Genomic DNA, 12,835 nt, shown 5'->3' with positions numbered 1-12,835 from the left:
CTGTGCGCGCTCGTGATGCGGTAGGCTGAAGCAGGTCCTTTGGGTGCCAGTCTTTTCTGCAAGTTTACAATTTTACGGTCTGCTAAAATTCATATTGATGGCCGTTCAAAAAAATCATATTGAGGGAGGTTTCCAAGAGGATACAGATTTTGTGAATTTTTGTATGCCACTTTCTTTCTGAAATTTATATTCTTGTTCCCCAAAATTCCCACGAAGGTCCCCGAAACCATTCGGGTCCTTTGAGTCGGCCCACCAGGACCCAAAGGGTCCCGCCCGCTTTGCCAGCGTCCTGGGCCCTGGGTCGAGATATCCATGGCCCACCAACCTAACAAGGAGAAGCGACCCACGACAGACAGCGGAGGAGCCGAGTCTGCTCGTCTCGTCTCCCCCACCCGGCATCACCCCACTGGGTCAGCATCGCATCGGGCATCCCGCATCCGCATCGGCTTCCTTTCGTTGGGCGTCGCCTGCCAAAATTCCCCAACTCGCGTCGCCACTCTGCGTGTCTTCGTCGACCAAAACCCCAACCCCAGGCTCCAGCCCCGGCGATGGCAGGGTCCGGGGCGGACGCGGAGCAGGCGCAGAAGCGGGCGGCGGCGGCGGCGTACGACTATGAGGGCGACGCGCGCTGGTCCGACTACTGGTCCAACGTCCTCGTGCCGCCGAACCTCGCCTCCCGCCCCGACGTCATCGACCACTTCAAGCGCAAGTTCTACCAGCGATACATCGTGAGTACCCACCGACCCACTCGGTACCTGCTGCCGTCGCCCTTGCCCAAGGATCTCCTCTCCTAGCTCCGATTCCCCGATTCCTTCCCCTGCTGCCGCTGTTCCTCGAGCCGTCCGTCCGCGTTGGGTACTAGTAGGATCTGACGCGCTTTCCGTACGGAAGCGCGATCGTGCTTGCTACATGTGCGGGGGTTGCTTAAGCTTGTTGAATTGAGCTTGTTCGGTACTAGGAACTAGGATCTGCCGCCGCAGGCTGCTTGCTTCGCTGGCGACGGCAGTATTGCAGATGGGATGCCCGCTGCGACCTGCTTGCTTAATGTAGGCTGTCCTTGAAGGACACATGTTCGTTTCGATGTATTCCTTGCTTCGAACCCTGGATGTTATTTCCACTTGATACTAAGCTATGATGTTCAATGAACTTGGTGCCACAACTAGGTTTCCAGTAATTTGTTCGTCCTGTTACAGTCTGCTGTCTAGCAAACATTTTGAAACTTGAGCTTCATCTCCTTCAAGTTTTTTTATTTCCGATGACGGACGTGCAACATGTCAATTTTTACTTTACTTTCTTTTTCTTATTAGTTTATGCTGTATATACAAAGCCATCTATGAGTTCAATCAGGATATTCTTATACAACCATGCAGGCAGAGCCACAGAAGAAGTTTGTTTGTACATAAAGCTAACAAAATGAGAAAACAAATTCTTGCCATTGTGTTTTCTTATCATTTAGTTAATATTACCACTTGTGTGACACTAAGACTGAATCAATACAGTGGTTCATGCATTTTTATTTCTTCTCTTATTTTCACAGGACCGTGATCTGGTGGTTGAGCCAATGTCATCCGCCGGTTCCACTCAGCAGAGCAGGCCAGATGTAAGGTCTTCATCATCGCCATCCAATGAGAATCTCAGGGCTCGTAACTCAGGTAAAGCATGTACTTTATGAGTTTTTTACTGACCATCATTCACATCTATCTGTTAGCTGAGTCCATTTCATGTGCAGGGTCTACTTCGAGGTCAGCACCGCCGCGGCCACCACCAACACAAACAGACAGTGCTGTCAACCCTTTACGGTTTGATGCACGGACAATACATTTCTCCATCAATGCCTGGGTAAGCAATAAGCCACCTTTTTCTCTTTGGTAACGGTTAGTTATGTATGCCTAAAAGACTTGCTGGTAGAAGAAGTTCCATTGTTCTGTTTGATTCTATAATTGTGGTAATCCTTATGGACATGGCATCTATCTCTGAGCCATCATCCTGTCATAATTTATATTTATTTTTGGTATCTTGGTCCTGCTACTCTTCTTTGGACACTAGCCTTGCTCGTACCATTTACTTGGCCGTGATCAAATCATTATTTTCAGATACTTGTAGTTGCTGGTCTGGGAATGCTTCCAATTCTGCCAAAACACCTTGCTGACAGAGCTTGCAAACTTTCATTACTGGGAACAATATTATCCTCAGGATATTCTCTATACAGTACTTATGGGGTAAGTACCTGCCTATCTGAAGATTGATTTTTTTTTACCTGGTGGGACTTTGATCAGATGTTCCTTTTTGTGTAAAGAAACCAAGAGCATGGAACATGCCAGCAATTCAGGCTTGGTTGCAGTCTGTACTTGCAACCAAGGATTTTATCCACTTAATGTTCTCTTTTATGCTCTTCACATCTCAATTGCACTTAAAGAGTAAGATGCACTTTTTCTCTTGCAAATTTGTGACCCTGATATCTTCTTTTTGCTGCTTTTTGGATATGCTTCCGCTTAATAATTTTATATTTGTAACAGTTGCTGCACTACCTGTGCTCTGCTGGGCACTTGATCATGTAGCCAGATTCCTAAGGTGTAATTTCGCTCGATCCTCTTTCTATAGGTAACTGTATGCTCCAATATCTGTGAAGTTTGTTTTTGTATCCTCACAACCGGTACCCAGCGTCCATTTCTCAATGCTGTATTGATTTCTTTTTCAGGAGATACTTGGAAGAACCTTGTCTTTGGGTAGAGACAAACAATACTACACTGTCTCTCCTTAGCTCAAATGCTGAAATCGCCTTGGGCTTTCTCCTGATCATATCATTGTTCTCGTACGTTTATTCAGTTATCCAGATAATTCTAAAATTTTAATTTTGTTTGAATAATTGCAGATTTTGACCTGTACGTTTCTTTAATGTTGCAGGTGGCGCCGGAGCATAATTCAGACGTTCATGTACTGGCAGGTGAGTTATCCTCCAAACATTCAGCATTCCCTTTTTGTATGTCATCTCTTACTTCCATGCACTGAATAGCTGAGGGATTAAGTATGAGGTCACCCTGTGCTGTTTTGCTGCATGTAATTCCTAACATCTATGTACCTCTGGCCATATGTTGTGATTTGCATTGTTTTCTGTATCATTCCGATCCAAGAAACTCAATATATTTTCTGTCCTGCTTTTTGTCCATCTTGAACTGGTTAGCATTTGGTTGGCAATAGCGAGTAGGTTATTATTTGTAGCTATCAGCTTTCAGGTGCATTGCTGCTCTTTCCCAAGCTACTCATATCAACAGTCAGCACACACGGCATTTTTTTACTGCATCGCTTACTAGTGTCTTCCACATGCTTGTATATTGTGCAGGTGTTGAAGCTGATGTACCATGCTCCAGTGACATCCAGCTATCACCAGAGCACCTGGGCGAAAATTGGGAGGATTGTGAATCCATACATCCACCGCTATTGCCCATTCCTCCAGACACCCATTTCTGCGATCCAGAGATGGTGGTTCAGGCAGTGAGATAGGCAGGGAAATTACATAGGCTGCTAAATCATTGAGCCACTCCAGTCTTTTGAGATGGTTACACAAACATAGCATGGCGTTGATTTCCTGTAATGCAGCTGCGCACTGTAACCTTTGCAAGTGTGGACTTGCGGGATGACTGATATCCCAGAATTATGGAGGATGCTCATCGTAGCAAGAAGGGTGCTGTAGCCTGTAAACTCAGATAGGCGGTGTACCTTGGTGCAGGGATGACCATGTGTGCTGAATACAATCTCAGCATGGTTAAGCTAACTTGATTTCATCTTGCCCTTTGCGTTATCCACTGGTAGTTTCTGTTCATATTTGGACTGTATTTATGTAGAGCACGCGAATTTGCTTATTATCCATGCTTTGCAGCGTTTTGGAAGTAATAACTGGCTGTGTGTTACAAACCCAAGTCGTATCATTTTCATTTCGTAATTTTTTGTGACCATCATGTGTGTTTTACAGACAAACGGACTGCCCGATATCAAGGAGGAGGCACGCTTGTCCCTAACTAGTGACGCTAATTTTCTTTTTTTAAAAAAAGTGATGCTAATGCTAATATCCGAATACTGTACACAGCACAAGATTTTGGCTTGGCCTACGACCTGTATAAACTAATGAGCACTAATACGCTAATCTTACTCGAAAACGTAAATATTGGAAGAAACTAAAATGTTTACTTGGATTTGTTGGTGGTCTATCAAACTCTCGATTTTCTAGTGGGAAAACGCGCATCTGTGGTACAGTGGCGGACCTAGGATTGGAACTTAAGGTATGCCATGTCAAAACTTCAACATATAATTCGGCATTCGGTATAATCTAAAAAAATAGATACACAACAAAAAATTCCACGAGCAATTCGGTATATAAGCACTTAGATTCAATACTTACATAGATTACAATATAAGTAGTAGAAGCACACTAAGTCCTAGAAAAATATAAAATAAGCTTACAAACCTATAATAGTTCAAAAAGATTACCTAATTTCTTCTTATTAGGCTTACGCTTCTTAACTATTAAGTTGTATGCATCAATCAATTCAACCCAAAAGCTTAAATTGATGGGAAGAGGTGGGCAATTCACTTATATTAACACTCCCTCGCGTGTAGGCTCTGCTATGCCTCAAACGTGAAAATAAGAATCGGTTGCAATTATTTTATTTAATCGCACCTGCTGAGTTTTGAACTCGAGACTGTCAGACCCAGGGCAGCGGGACTGCTCACAGACGTGGAATATTATAGAGTAAGGAATAGCACATGGATACACCTTACCTCTCTTGTAACTACTCGTACGGCAGTAGGACTAGTTGATGTACATTGAAACCACTCGACCTCGTTGTAGTAGTACTCGACTAATACTTTCCATATAACCCTGTCCTCCCAGACTATATAAGAGCGGGCAGGAATCCTTCCAAAACATCTCAACACCTAAGGCAATACAAACGACCACACAGAACGTATGGTATGACGGTCTGAACTTGTCTAAATCTTTGTATTTCTTGCACCATCGCGTTCTGATCTCGACGAGTCCGTGCCTAAAAACAATCTCCTCGAAATATACCTCGGAGAGCTTGGCAGTAAAACACCGACAGAGACCTCTGGCCCTGATACCATATTGAGTTGCATGTACCAACCAATTCAACCCAAAACCTTAAGCTGGTGGGAAGAGGTTGACAATTCATTTATGCTTCAACATTAAAGTCCATGAAGTATTAATTATATCATCTTCATCCACTCGAAGAAGATATCTAGCTTGATGAATGTGTGTAGACAATCATTTAAAAGACTATCTCCTATCTTATTTCTTAGCTTAATTTTTGCTAAAATCAATGACCAATTTTAAAAAATTATAAACCATATCATAAATCTTATTTCTCTCAGTTTGAACTAGCTTAACTGAGAGATAACCATGATTGGTCAGACATTTGAAGTTGTTCCCATGTCTACTATCACCAATATAATTGTTAAGTTGCAATTTGAATTTGATCAAATCTAAATTAAAGAAGTCATTAGAGTAAAAGAGGGCTGGCTTAGGGTATGCCACGGCATACCCTGGCCACCCTTTGGGTCCGCCAGTGCTGTGGTATGATCTTAAGTCTGTCTATTTCAAACGATTAAAAATCGAAAAGGGCCTTTCAGCAACTTGATAATATTTGCACCAAGTTAGATACTCCTTATGATAAACGATCTTTACTGCTACATTTCTGATGCTTAATGTCGAACTGCCTCGTTGGTTCCAGACAGTCATGGGCGCGTCAATTTTTTTTTTTTTTTGAAAAGGAATGACGGGCGCGTCATGGGAAAAAGAAATGCTCAAGTATTAACAATATTAACTATGTACGATACGTGTCATACGTGTGTCGCACGTCGTAGATCGTACGAAGCAGTCTAGTATACGTGCTTGTATTATGCGCCAAGGATCAATGGATCCGATTTTTTAAAAAACACATTAGAAAAAAAAATTGTTGCTGCCCAGGATCGAACTGGAGACCTTCAGTGTGTAAGACTGACGTGATAACCACTACACCACAGCAACTTAGATGCCTAAAGTGCCGAATTTAATTTATTAGGCTTTTTAAACATCTGTAGGGAGTGCGTATTTCCCCTGCGAAAAAATCTCACGTGCTCCTGATTCCCCCGCACCTTCAGGAGGAGGGGAGGGAAATAAGGAAAGAATCTGAGTGCTGGAAGAGGAGCATAAATAAATATCTGACTAGAAAAGATCCCAACTCGCTTTCAGGCTTTCAGCCCAAGATTTTTCAGGGCCTACCAAAGTTTGGCACTAAAGCAAACGACAGCCAATTTTGCAGGGCATGGACAAATTTTGGTTTGGCCAGCCAGGGTCAGCAACCAAACGGACCCTTTCTTCCTGTGCCTAGCAGGGCCAACCAAAATACTAGGCCTGGATACTGGATAGGGTGCTCAACTGTGGCAGGCAGCTCGGGTTCGGCCCCAGTTCTCTTCTATCCCTGTTCCTGCTATCCTTCACTCTCCCCCCATTCGGCCTTCGTCTGCCATTACTGCAAGACAGGAGCTGCGTCTGTATGGGTCTGCAGATGATACAAGGCAGGCCCTGCTCCTCGTGCTGTCCATCGTCCTCGTCGTCTTCCTCCTCGTGGATGATGGCGGCCCATCCCCCGAAACAGTCTCCCCATCCATGTGAGTGCTCGACTGCTAATCTTTCATGAGTGATGAGTAGTACATGTATATTTTCTTTGCTGTTATTTTCTGTGGAGTATGCCCCTTTCTTTTTGATCGCTGAAATAGAAGATACTACTGTGATACTAACAAATATGATCACCTGACTGAAATGCTATTTGTGCCATGCAAATATGTCATTATTACACCTCTTCTTTTTCCAGAATGAATGTCATGATTGACTGACTAGCTTGTTCTTCTTTCTGTGTTGTTTACAGTAGGGGGAAGGCCAATTTCTTCTGAATCCCTTGCAGCACTGGCCTTGCATCTCGTGCTAAAACGCCGCAAATACCATGGCCTGGACATTGCGACCGCTTTTGCATCTTCATCCAGTGTGCTTCAGATCACAGAGAAACCCAAGGTCTTCCTCATGGCTCTATGATGAACATGGTCTTTTTTTTCTATTCATTCTTGGTACGGCAAAAATATTTACAATAAGAATTGCAGGCAGAAAGGAAGGTCCTTGATGACTCTCTTGACAGAAATTTACAGTATGACTGGATGGATGAAGAGACGTTATTCTGGCTGGATAGGAATTACACAAATAGCAATCTACAGTATGGCTTGTTAATGGAAAATCTTCAGGCATTGGAGACTAGTTTTAGTTTGGCTGGCAAAGACTTGAAAATGCTGGAAAAGGATATCCTTGTACATATTGAACATCTTGGAGCTCTGGGATCGTTTAACGCGTCTATGTCCAGGGCCACCCTAGACACCCTAACACAGATCTCACATGAACCAGATTTCTCTCTGCTTGACAAAGTCATCAAGTTTGACCCAGAGACTCCTCTGAAGGAGCAAGATGCTGAAGTAATCGTTCGGAGTGGCAAGAGTCAAGAGAGGAAACAGAAAAGAATGAGAGCATCAGAAAAGGCCTCCAGGATATCTGTGAAGGTAAATCCAAGAAGATCGAAGAAATCACGCAAGTCTAGTAGCAGTCAGTTTATATCCGAGTGGAAAAATTATCCGGGCCGGAGAAGGACCATTGTACGTGAACAATCATCATTGTTAGTTACCATCAAGGTACTATATCATCTGAAACAGCATTCTTGATCTTATTAGTGAATGCCATCAGAAAATGTTATATTCTTTAGGGAAAAGTCCAATTTTCACTCTCGAAGTATCACAAAAGTCTGATTTTCAACCTTCAACTACGAAACCGGACAACATAGACCATCCATCTGTCAAAACCGGGCAAATTTGACCTTTGGGGTGGTTTTGCATTTTCTAAAAAAATTAAATAAATCTAATTACTAATTCACTTTAAATTAGAAAAATATGAAATTAGTACCAAATTTTTTCTAAAAATATAATCTATCTATTATTGCTCCATTTGAATCTTAGTTATTAAAAATAATAGGCATAACTGCAAGTAGCCAAATATTATGAACATAAAAACTCACAAATCATGTGGCAATATATAGGTTACATTTTTAGAAAACTTTTGATACCCATTTCATAATTTTTTACTCAAAATTAATTACTTATAAATTTTTTAGTGTAAAATTGAATATTTTTAATTCTTACAAAATGGAAAACCACCTTCAAAACCACTCTAGGGGCCAAATTTGCCCGGTTTTGACAGTTGGATGGCCTATGTTGTCCGGTTTTATAGTTAAAGATTGAAAATCGGATTTTTGCGATAGTTATAGGGTGTAAACCGGACTTTTCCCTATTCTTTAAGATCTTGGTTTAACTGTTTACTATTTTCTCGACTAGGAATGTGCGAACCTTGAGAAGATCAGAGAGGACATGATAAAGGAGGGGCAGGAGGTGAGCTATCAGAGGTGGGCAGAGGCAGCTGGACTTGATGAGGCAGAGCTGAAGAGCAGGCTGCATTCGGGTTACTGCTGCCGAGAGAGGTTGATAGTGACCACCGAGTGGCTCGTCCGGTACATTGCAAGAACATACACCGGAATGGGGACGGCTTTCGACGATCTACTTCAGGTTGCAACATTGCATCTTCAGTGACCCTTTTTATTATCTCCCATATAAGCTTTGACAAAACCATTCTTAATGACTTACTCCCTCCGTTCCAAATTATAAGTCATTCCAAGAATTTTGGAGAGTCAAAATTTTGCAAGTTTGACCAAATTTATACAACAAAATAATAACATTTACGATACCAATTAAGTATCATTAGATTCTTTGTTAGTTATATTTTTATAGTATACCTATTTGATGTCATGAATCTTTGTGTTTCTCTCTATAATTTTGGTCAAACTTTAAAATAATTTGATTTTTCAAGATTTTTGGAATAATTTATAATTTGGAACGGAGGGAGTACCTTGCTTACTGGAATGGCATCGCTGCAGGCTGGGAAGATGGGCGTCCTTGATGGTGCCGAGAAGTTCGACAGCCGGAAGGGGTGCAAGTTCTCCACATACGTCAAGTACTGGATCAGGAAAGGGATGCTAGCTCTGCTCGCCGAAAATTCAGGAGTCACCCTGCTGCCGGTATGCCTCTCTCTGCAACCATTTGCCGATGACATGTTTTCCAGTTTGTTTGCTGTCAGAAAAAAAAACGTGTGCTGGTGAATCCTTCCATCACAATAATCGAAGTGCAGGCAAGAATGGAGTGCATCATCCGCAAGGTGAAGGAGGCGCGGCGCGCGATCCGGTACAGCCAAGGGAGGAACCCTTCGGATTCAGAGATCGCCGCCGTGGTCGGCGTGTCCGTGGCCAACGTCAGGCTGGCGCGCAAGTGCTCTCGCAAGGTCCTCTCACTCTACTCGGAGATCGGGATCGGTCAGAATGCAAAGTTCACGGTATAAATCCATGCGGCCACAGACATTTCTGGATAGACATTCTGGTTCTGACGAAGGACACCTGATCTTGCACGCAGGAGGTGATCCCGGACCCATCTCTGGAGGCTGCCGACGAGGCCATCTTCCGGGCGCAGCTGAGGGAGAGGCTGCTGGTGGTGCTGGACAGGCTGCCGGCGCGGGAAGGGCACGTGCTGAAGCTGCGGCACGGGCTGGAGGACGGCAGGTGCATGTCGCTGGAGCAGATCGGCCGCATCTACCGCGTGTCCAAGGAGTGGATCAGGAAGATCGAGAAGTCGGCGATGGCCAAGCTCAGGAACCAGGACGTGCAACGCGAGCTCGACGACTTCTGCAGCTTCTAGATGCTTCCGTGTGAGCTATAAGCTGTGCACGGTAGCATGTACAGTTTAATTTCCAGGCAATTCACGCTACCAGATTGAAGCTGTATATATCACACTTCTTTTTTATTTTTTTTTTGATTGAGGCGACACATACACACCCTCAGTATTCATTGTACTAGCATAAGCAGCTTCCTGGATATATCACACTTAATACTATGGAAACTGCGCACTCTAGATGTTCGCAAGAGGTGGAGTTATTTGGACCATGCTGGTTGCGTTTATAGCAGAGAGGTTTGGTTTAAGGTTCTACGAGGCTGGGGTTGGCACTTGACAGAGGATGGCACCAGACCGAGACGCTAGCCTGATCACTTGGTGGCTGGCCGTCAGGAAGCGTTTTGCAAAACAGGCAAGAAGGATGTCTGACTCCCTGCCCTGGTGGCCTTGACAGTTTGGAAGCTGTGGAATGAAAGGAACTAGCAAGGTGGGGTCCGCACTAATATCGCGGGTAGCTAATTTTTTATTTAATTCTTTAAAAAGTTTTATATTGACAGCAGAGATGTATTTCATAATTTATTTACTTCTCATTTGCTCTTGTTTAATACTACCTGCAGCTTTCTATGCATAGGAGTTCATATCAATCATCAAATTTTATATTGTTTTGTTCTATATTATAGTTGCATATTTTAGTACTTTAACCTGAAAAATCTAAATTTGAGGATTCAATTTAATTTTAGGTTATCTTGAATACGGATGCCTACTATACATATTTGTATTTATATAAAGTTTTTATAAGTAGTTATGAAACATATTTATATGTATGTGTAAGTTATGTTTGCCAACAATCTGTAACTTAGCTGTTGGAGTTCGATTTGTATCTTGCAATATTTTGAATATTATTTAGAGAAAATATATCTAGTGTAGTTGTTAGAGCACTTAAGTAGCATCTAGTAGATCTAGATCTGACTCATCATGGGAGCGAAATAAAAATGATCATGAATTAGACAAAAAAAAGTTATGTTAAAAAATAAGTTGGGGCCTCCTGCTAACTTTGGTAAATAATTGTTATGCAAAACTTATATATATGTGTGCTATATTAATTCATATATGTTATAATTTTTTTATTTAATCAAACATATTATTATTTTTCTCACTTTGGTTACTGCACAATTTATTAGTTTTTAGCCCATATGATTGTATAAATTGGCCTACTTTAGAGTTTTGTCATCTCGATGATAGATAGTTCCATATATATCTTTGCTATTGTTTCTAACTCTTTTCTTTATCTTCCATTTTCTCTAACTATTTCTATTGATTTCTCTGTCTTCTATTTTGTTCCTCTGTATATGCATCTAATGGAGAAATTCTCTGTTTAGTATTGTGCCTCAGGGTGTTATTTTCGGAGCGAAGAGGAGCAGCGACAACATACATTTGTTTGAATCATTTATTTTGTACTGTAGGCAATCAACTTTGGGATAGAATAGCGGGGCTCCAGGACTCTAGCTGTGGCTAAAATAACCGTTAGATCTTGGTAAACTCCAACAGTGCAAATCCTTCTCTTTTTAGATTAACATAGGAATTTCTAGACCCTCTCCACTAATATGATGACTTCTTTTAACACTCCCTTAATAATATAATAAAATTTTATACTTTTAATTTTAATTTAGCTATTTGGCTAATATTATTTTTTTGTCGAGTGATAATGCAATTTTCTTAATTTATAATTCCGAATTTGCCTATTTAGTAATTGTATTCAACATGAACTCTTTGGTTATGCCCTAATTTCTTTATTTTTTATAATTTCAAATTAAGCTATTTACTAATTGTATTCGGCATGGACTCTTTATCATGTCCTAATTTTCCTTAATTTTTTAAATTCAAAATTAGCTATTTATTAATCGTATTTGATATGAACTCTTGAGTTAGTTTGAACTGTTAGATGTTCATAAAATTCAACGGTGCAAATCTTTCTCTTTTTTAGATTAACCTGGGAATTTCTAGACCCTCTCGGCGAACGTGGTGGCTTCTTTTAACACTCTCTTAATAATATAATAGATAGATGCGAGGGTCATCAGGGCTAAATCTATCCAGCCGGTGGTTCTGGCCAACCTGATTCTTGCCGAGCTCCAGGGATTGGAACCGAGCATGTCTGGTAGCAAGAATTGGGGATGATGAGTAGAGTAATCGATCTTTGCACACTAAGTCGCGACGAGCCTTGTTCTAGAGTACAACATGTCAAAGAAAGAAGGCCAAGTCGTGGAGGCACGGGCGTCAGTCTCGGGACTGACGGAGGCGACGGGCGTCGATGGCGTCTAGGGCCTCGCTGCGGGCGAGGAGGTGATGGGCGTCGGGCGGCGTCTAGGGTCGTCAGAAGGCCGAGGCGGGAATGGCGTCTAGCGTCACGGCGTGGAGGCGGGAATCTTCCCGCGTGAGGTGTTTTGGCGGTTTTCTCAAAACCGGCCACCTACACGGGTTTCGCGGACTCTCCAAAACCGCGGACCGGAACTTCATCGATGTGGCGGCATCGCTGCAAAGACGTCGAGTCGAAGAAAGAAACTGCGCTGTCGATCGAGTCTGTACAGCGGGCTGCTGCAGACCCGACCGGTCTGGCCGCAGCAGCTGGGTATAAATACCCCCACCATTCCGTGGCTGGTTGAGTCTCTTGAGTCTTTTAGTATTCTCTTCGTTTTTCCTTTTCCCTGCCCCTGCTCCAGGTTAGGGCCAAGGACTCCAACGCAAAAGAGGGTTAGGGTTTAGCTAATCTCTCAATTTTAGTGGGTAGGATGATGGGCGGATGGCTCTAGCTTTGTATAGGTGAATTCCTCTGAAATTTATGAATAAAATCTTGTTGAGATCATCTATGTGTGCTGAGTATTCGTTTTCCCCTTCCTCTCTTGCGTTTTGGATTTGATTTCTCCTCTTTTGGGATGCTTCGTGTTTAGAGGAATCGAGCCCTTGGATTCGTGTTTTGCCGAACTCTTTGTGACGATTCCTATGCATCTAGTCTAGTGCCAAACCCCCTGGAATCGTG

General features: G+C 42.5%; 2 protein-coding genes and 1 non-coding gene across 3 annotated transcripts; 2 read left to right on the top strand and 1 right to left on the bottom strand.

Annotated features, from left to right (window-relative positions):
• Window positions 1-411: 411 nt before the first annotated feature.
• Window positions 412-3,883, top strand: LOC120664450. The gene is made up of 9 exons (XM_039943694.1): window positions 412-728; window positions 1,538-1,652; window positions 1,730-1,839; window positions 2,094-2,219; window positions 2,297-2,417; window positions 2,517-2,601; window positions 2,699-2,812; window positions 2,905-2,944; window positions 3,341-3,883. The coding sequence occupies exons 1-9, from the start codon at window positions 549-551 to the stop codon at window positions 3,494-3,496; spliced, it is 1,047 nt and encodes a 348-aa protein (XP_039799628.1). The 5' UTR covers window positions 412-548; the 3' UTR covers window positions 3,497-3,883.
• Window positions 3,884-5,967: 2,084 nt separating this feature from the next.
• Window positions 5,968-6,040, bottom strand: TRNAV-UAC. The gene has a single exon. It is a non-coding gene; the product is annotated as a tRNA-Val (tRNA).
• Window positions 6,041-6,293: 253 nt separating this feature from the next.
• On the top strand, window positions 6,294-10,073 carry LOC120664448 (RNA polymerase sigma factor sigC-like). Its single transcript, XM_039943692.1, has 7 exons — window positions 6,294-6,663; window positions 6,921-7,063; window positions 7,150-7,725; window positions 8,422-8,649; window positions 9,018-9,158; window positions 9,269-9,469; window positions 9,547-10,073. Exons 1-7 carry the CDS (start codon window positions 6,549-6,551, stop codon window positions 9,826-9,828), a joined length of 1,686 nt encoding a protein of 561 aa, XP_039799626.1. The 5' UTR covers window positions 6,294-6,548; the 3' UTR covers window positions 9,829-10,073.
• Window positions 10,074-12,835: the final 2,762 nt, after the last annotated feature.

The sequence above is a fragment of the Panicum virgatum genome, chromosome 3N, assembly GCF_016808335.1.
Source record: "Panicum virgatum strain AP13 chromosome 3N, P.virgatum_v5, whole genome shotgun sequence".
NCBI lineage: Eukaryota > Viridiplantae > Streptophyta > Magnoliopsida > Poales > Poaceae > Panicum > Panicum virgatum.
This window is presented reverse-complemented; position numbering and strand designations above follow the sequence as displayed.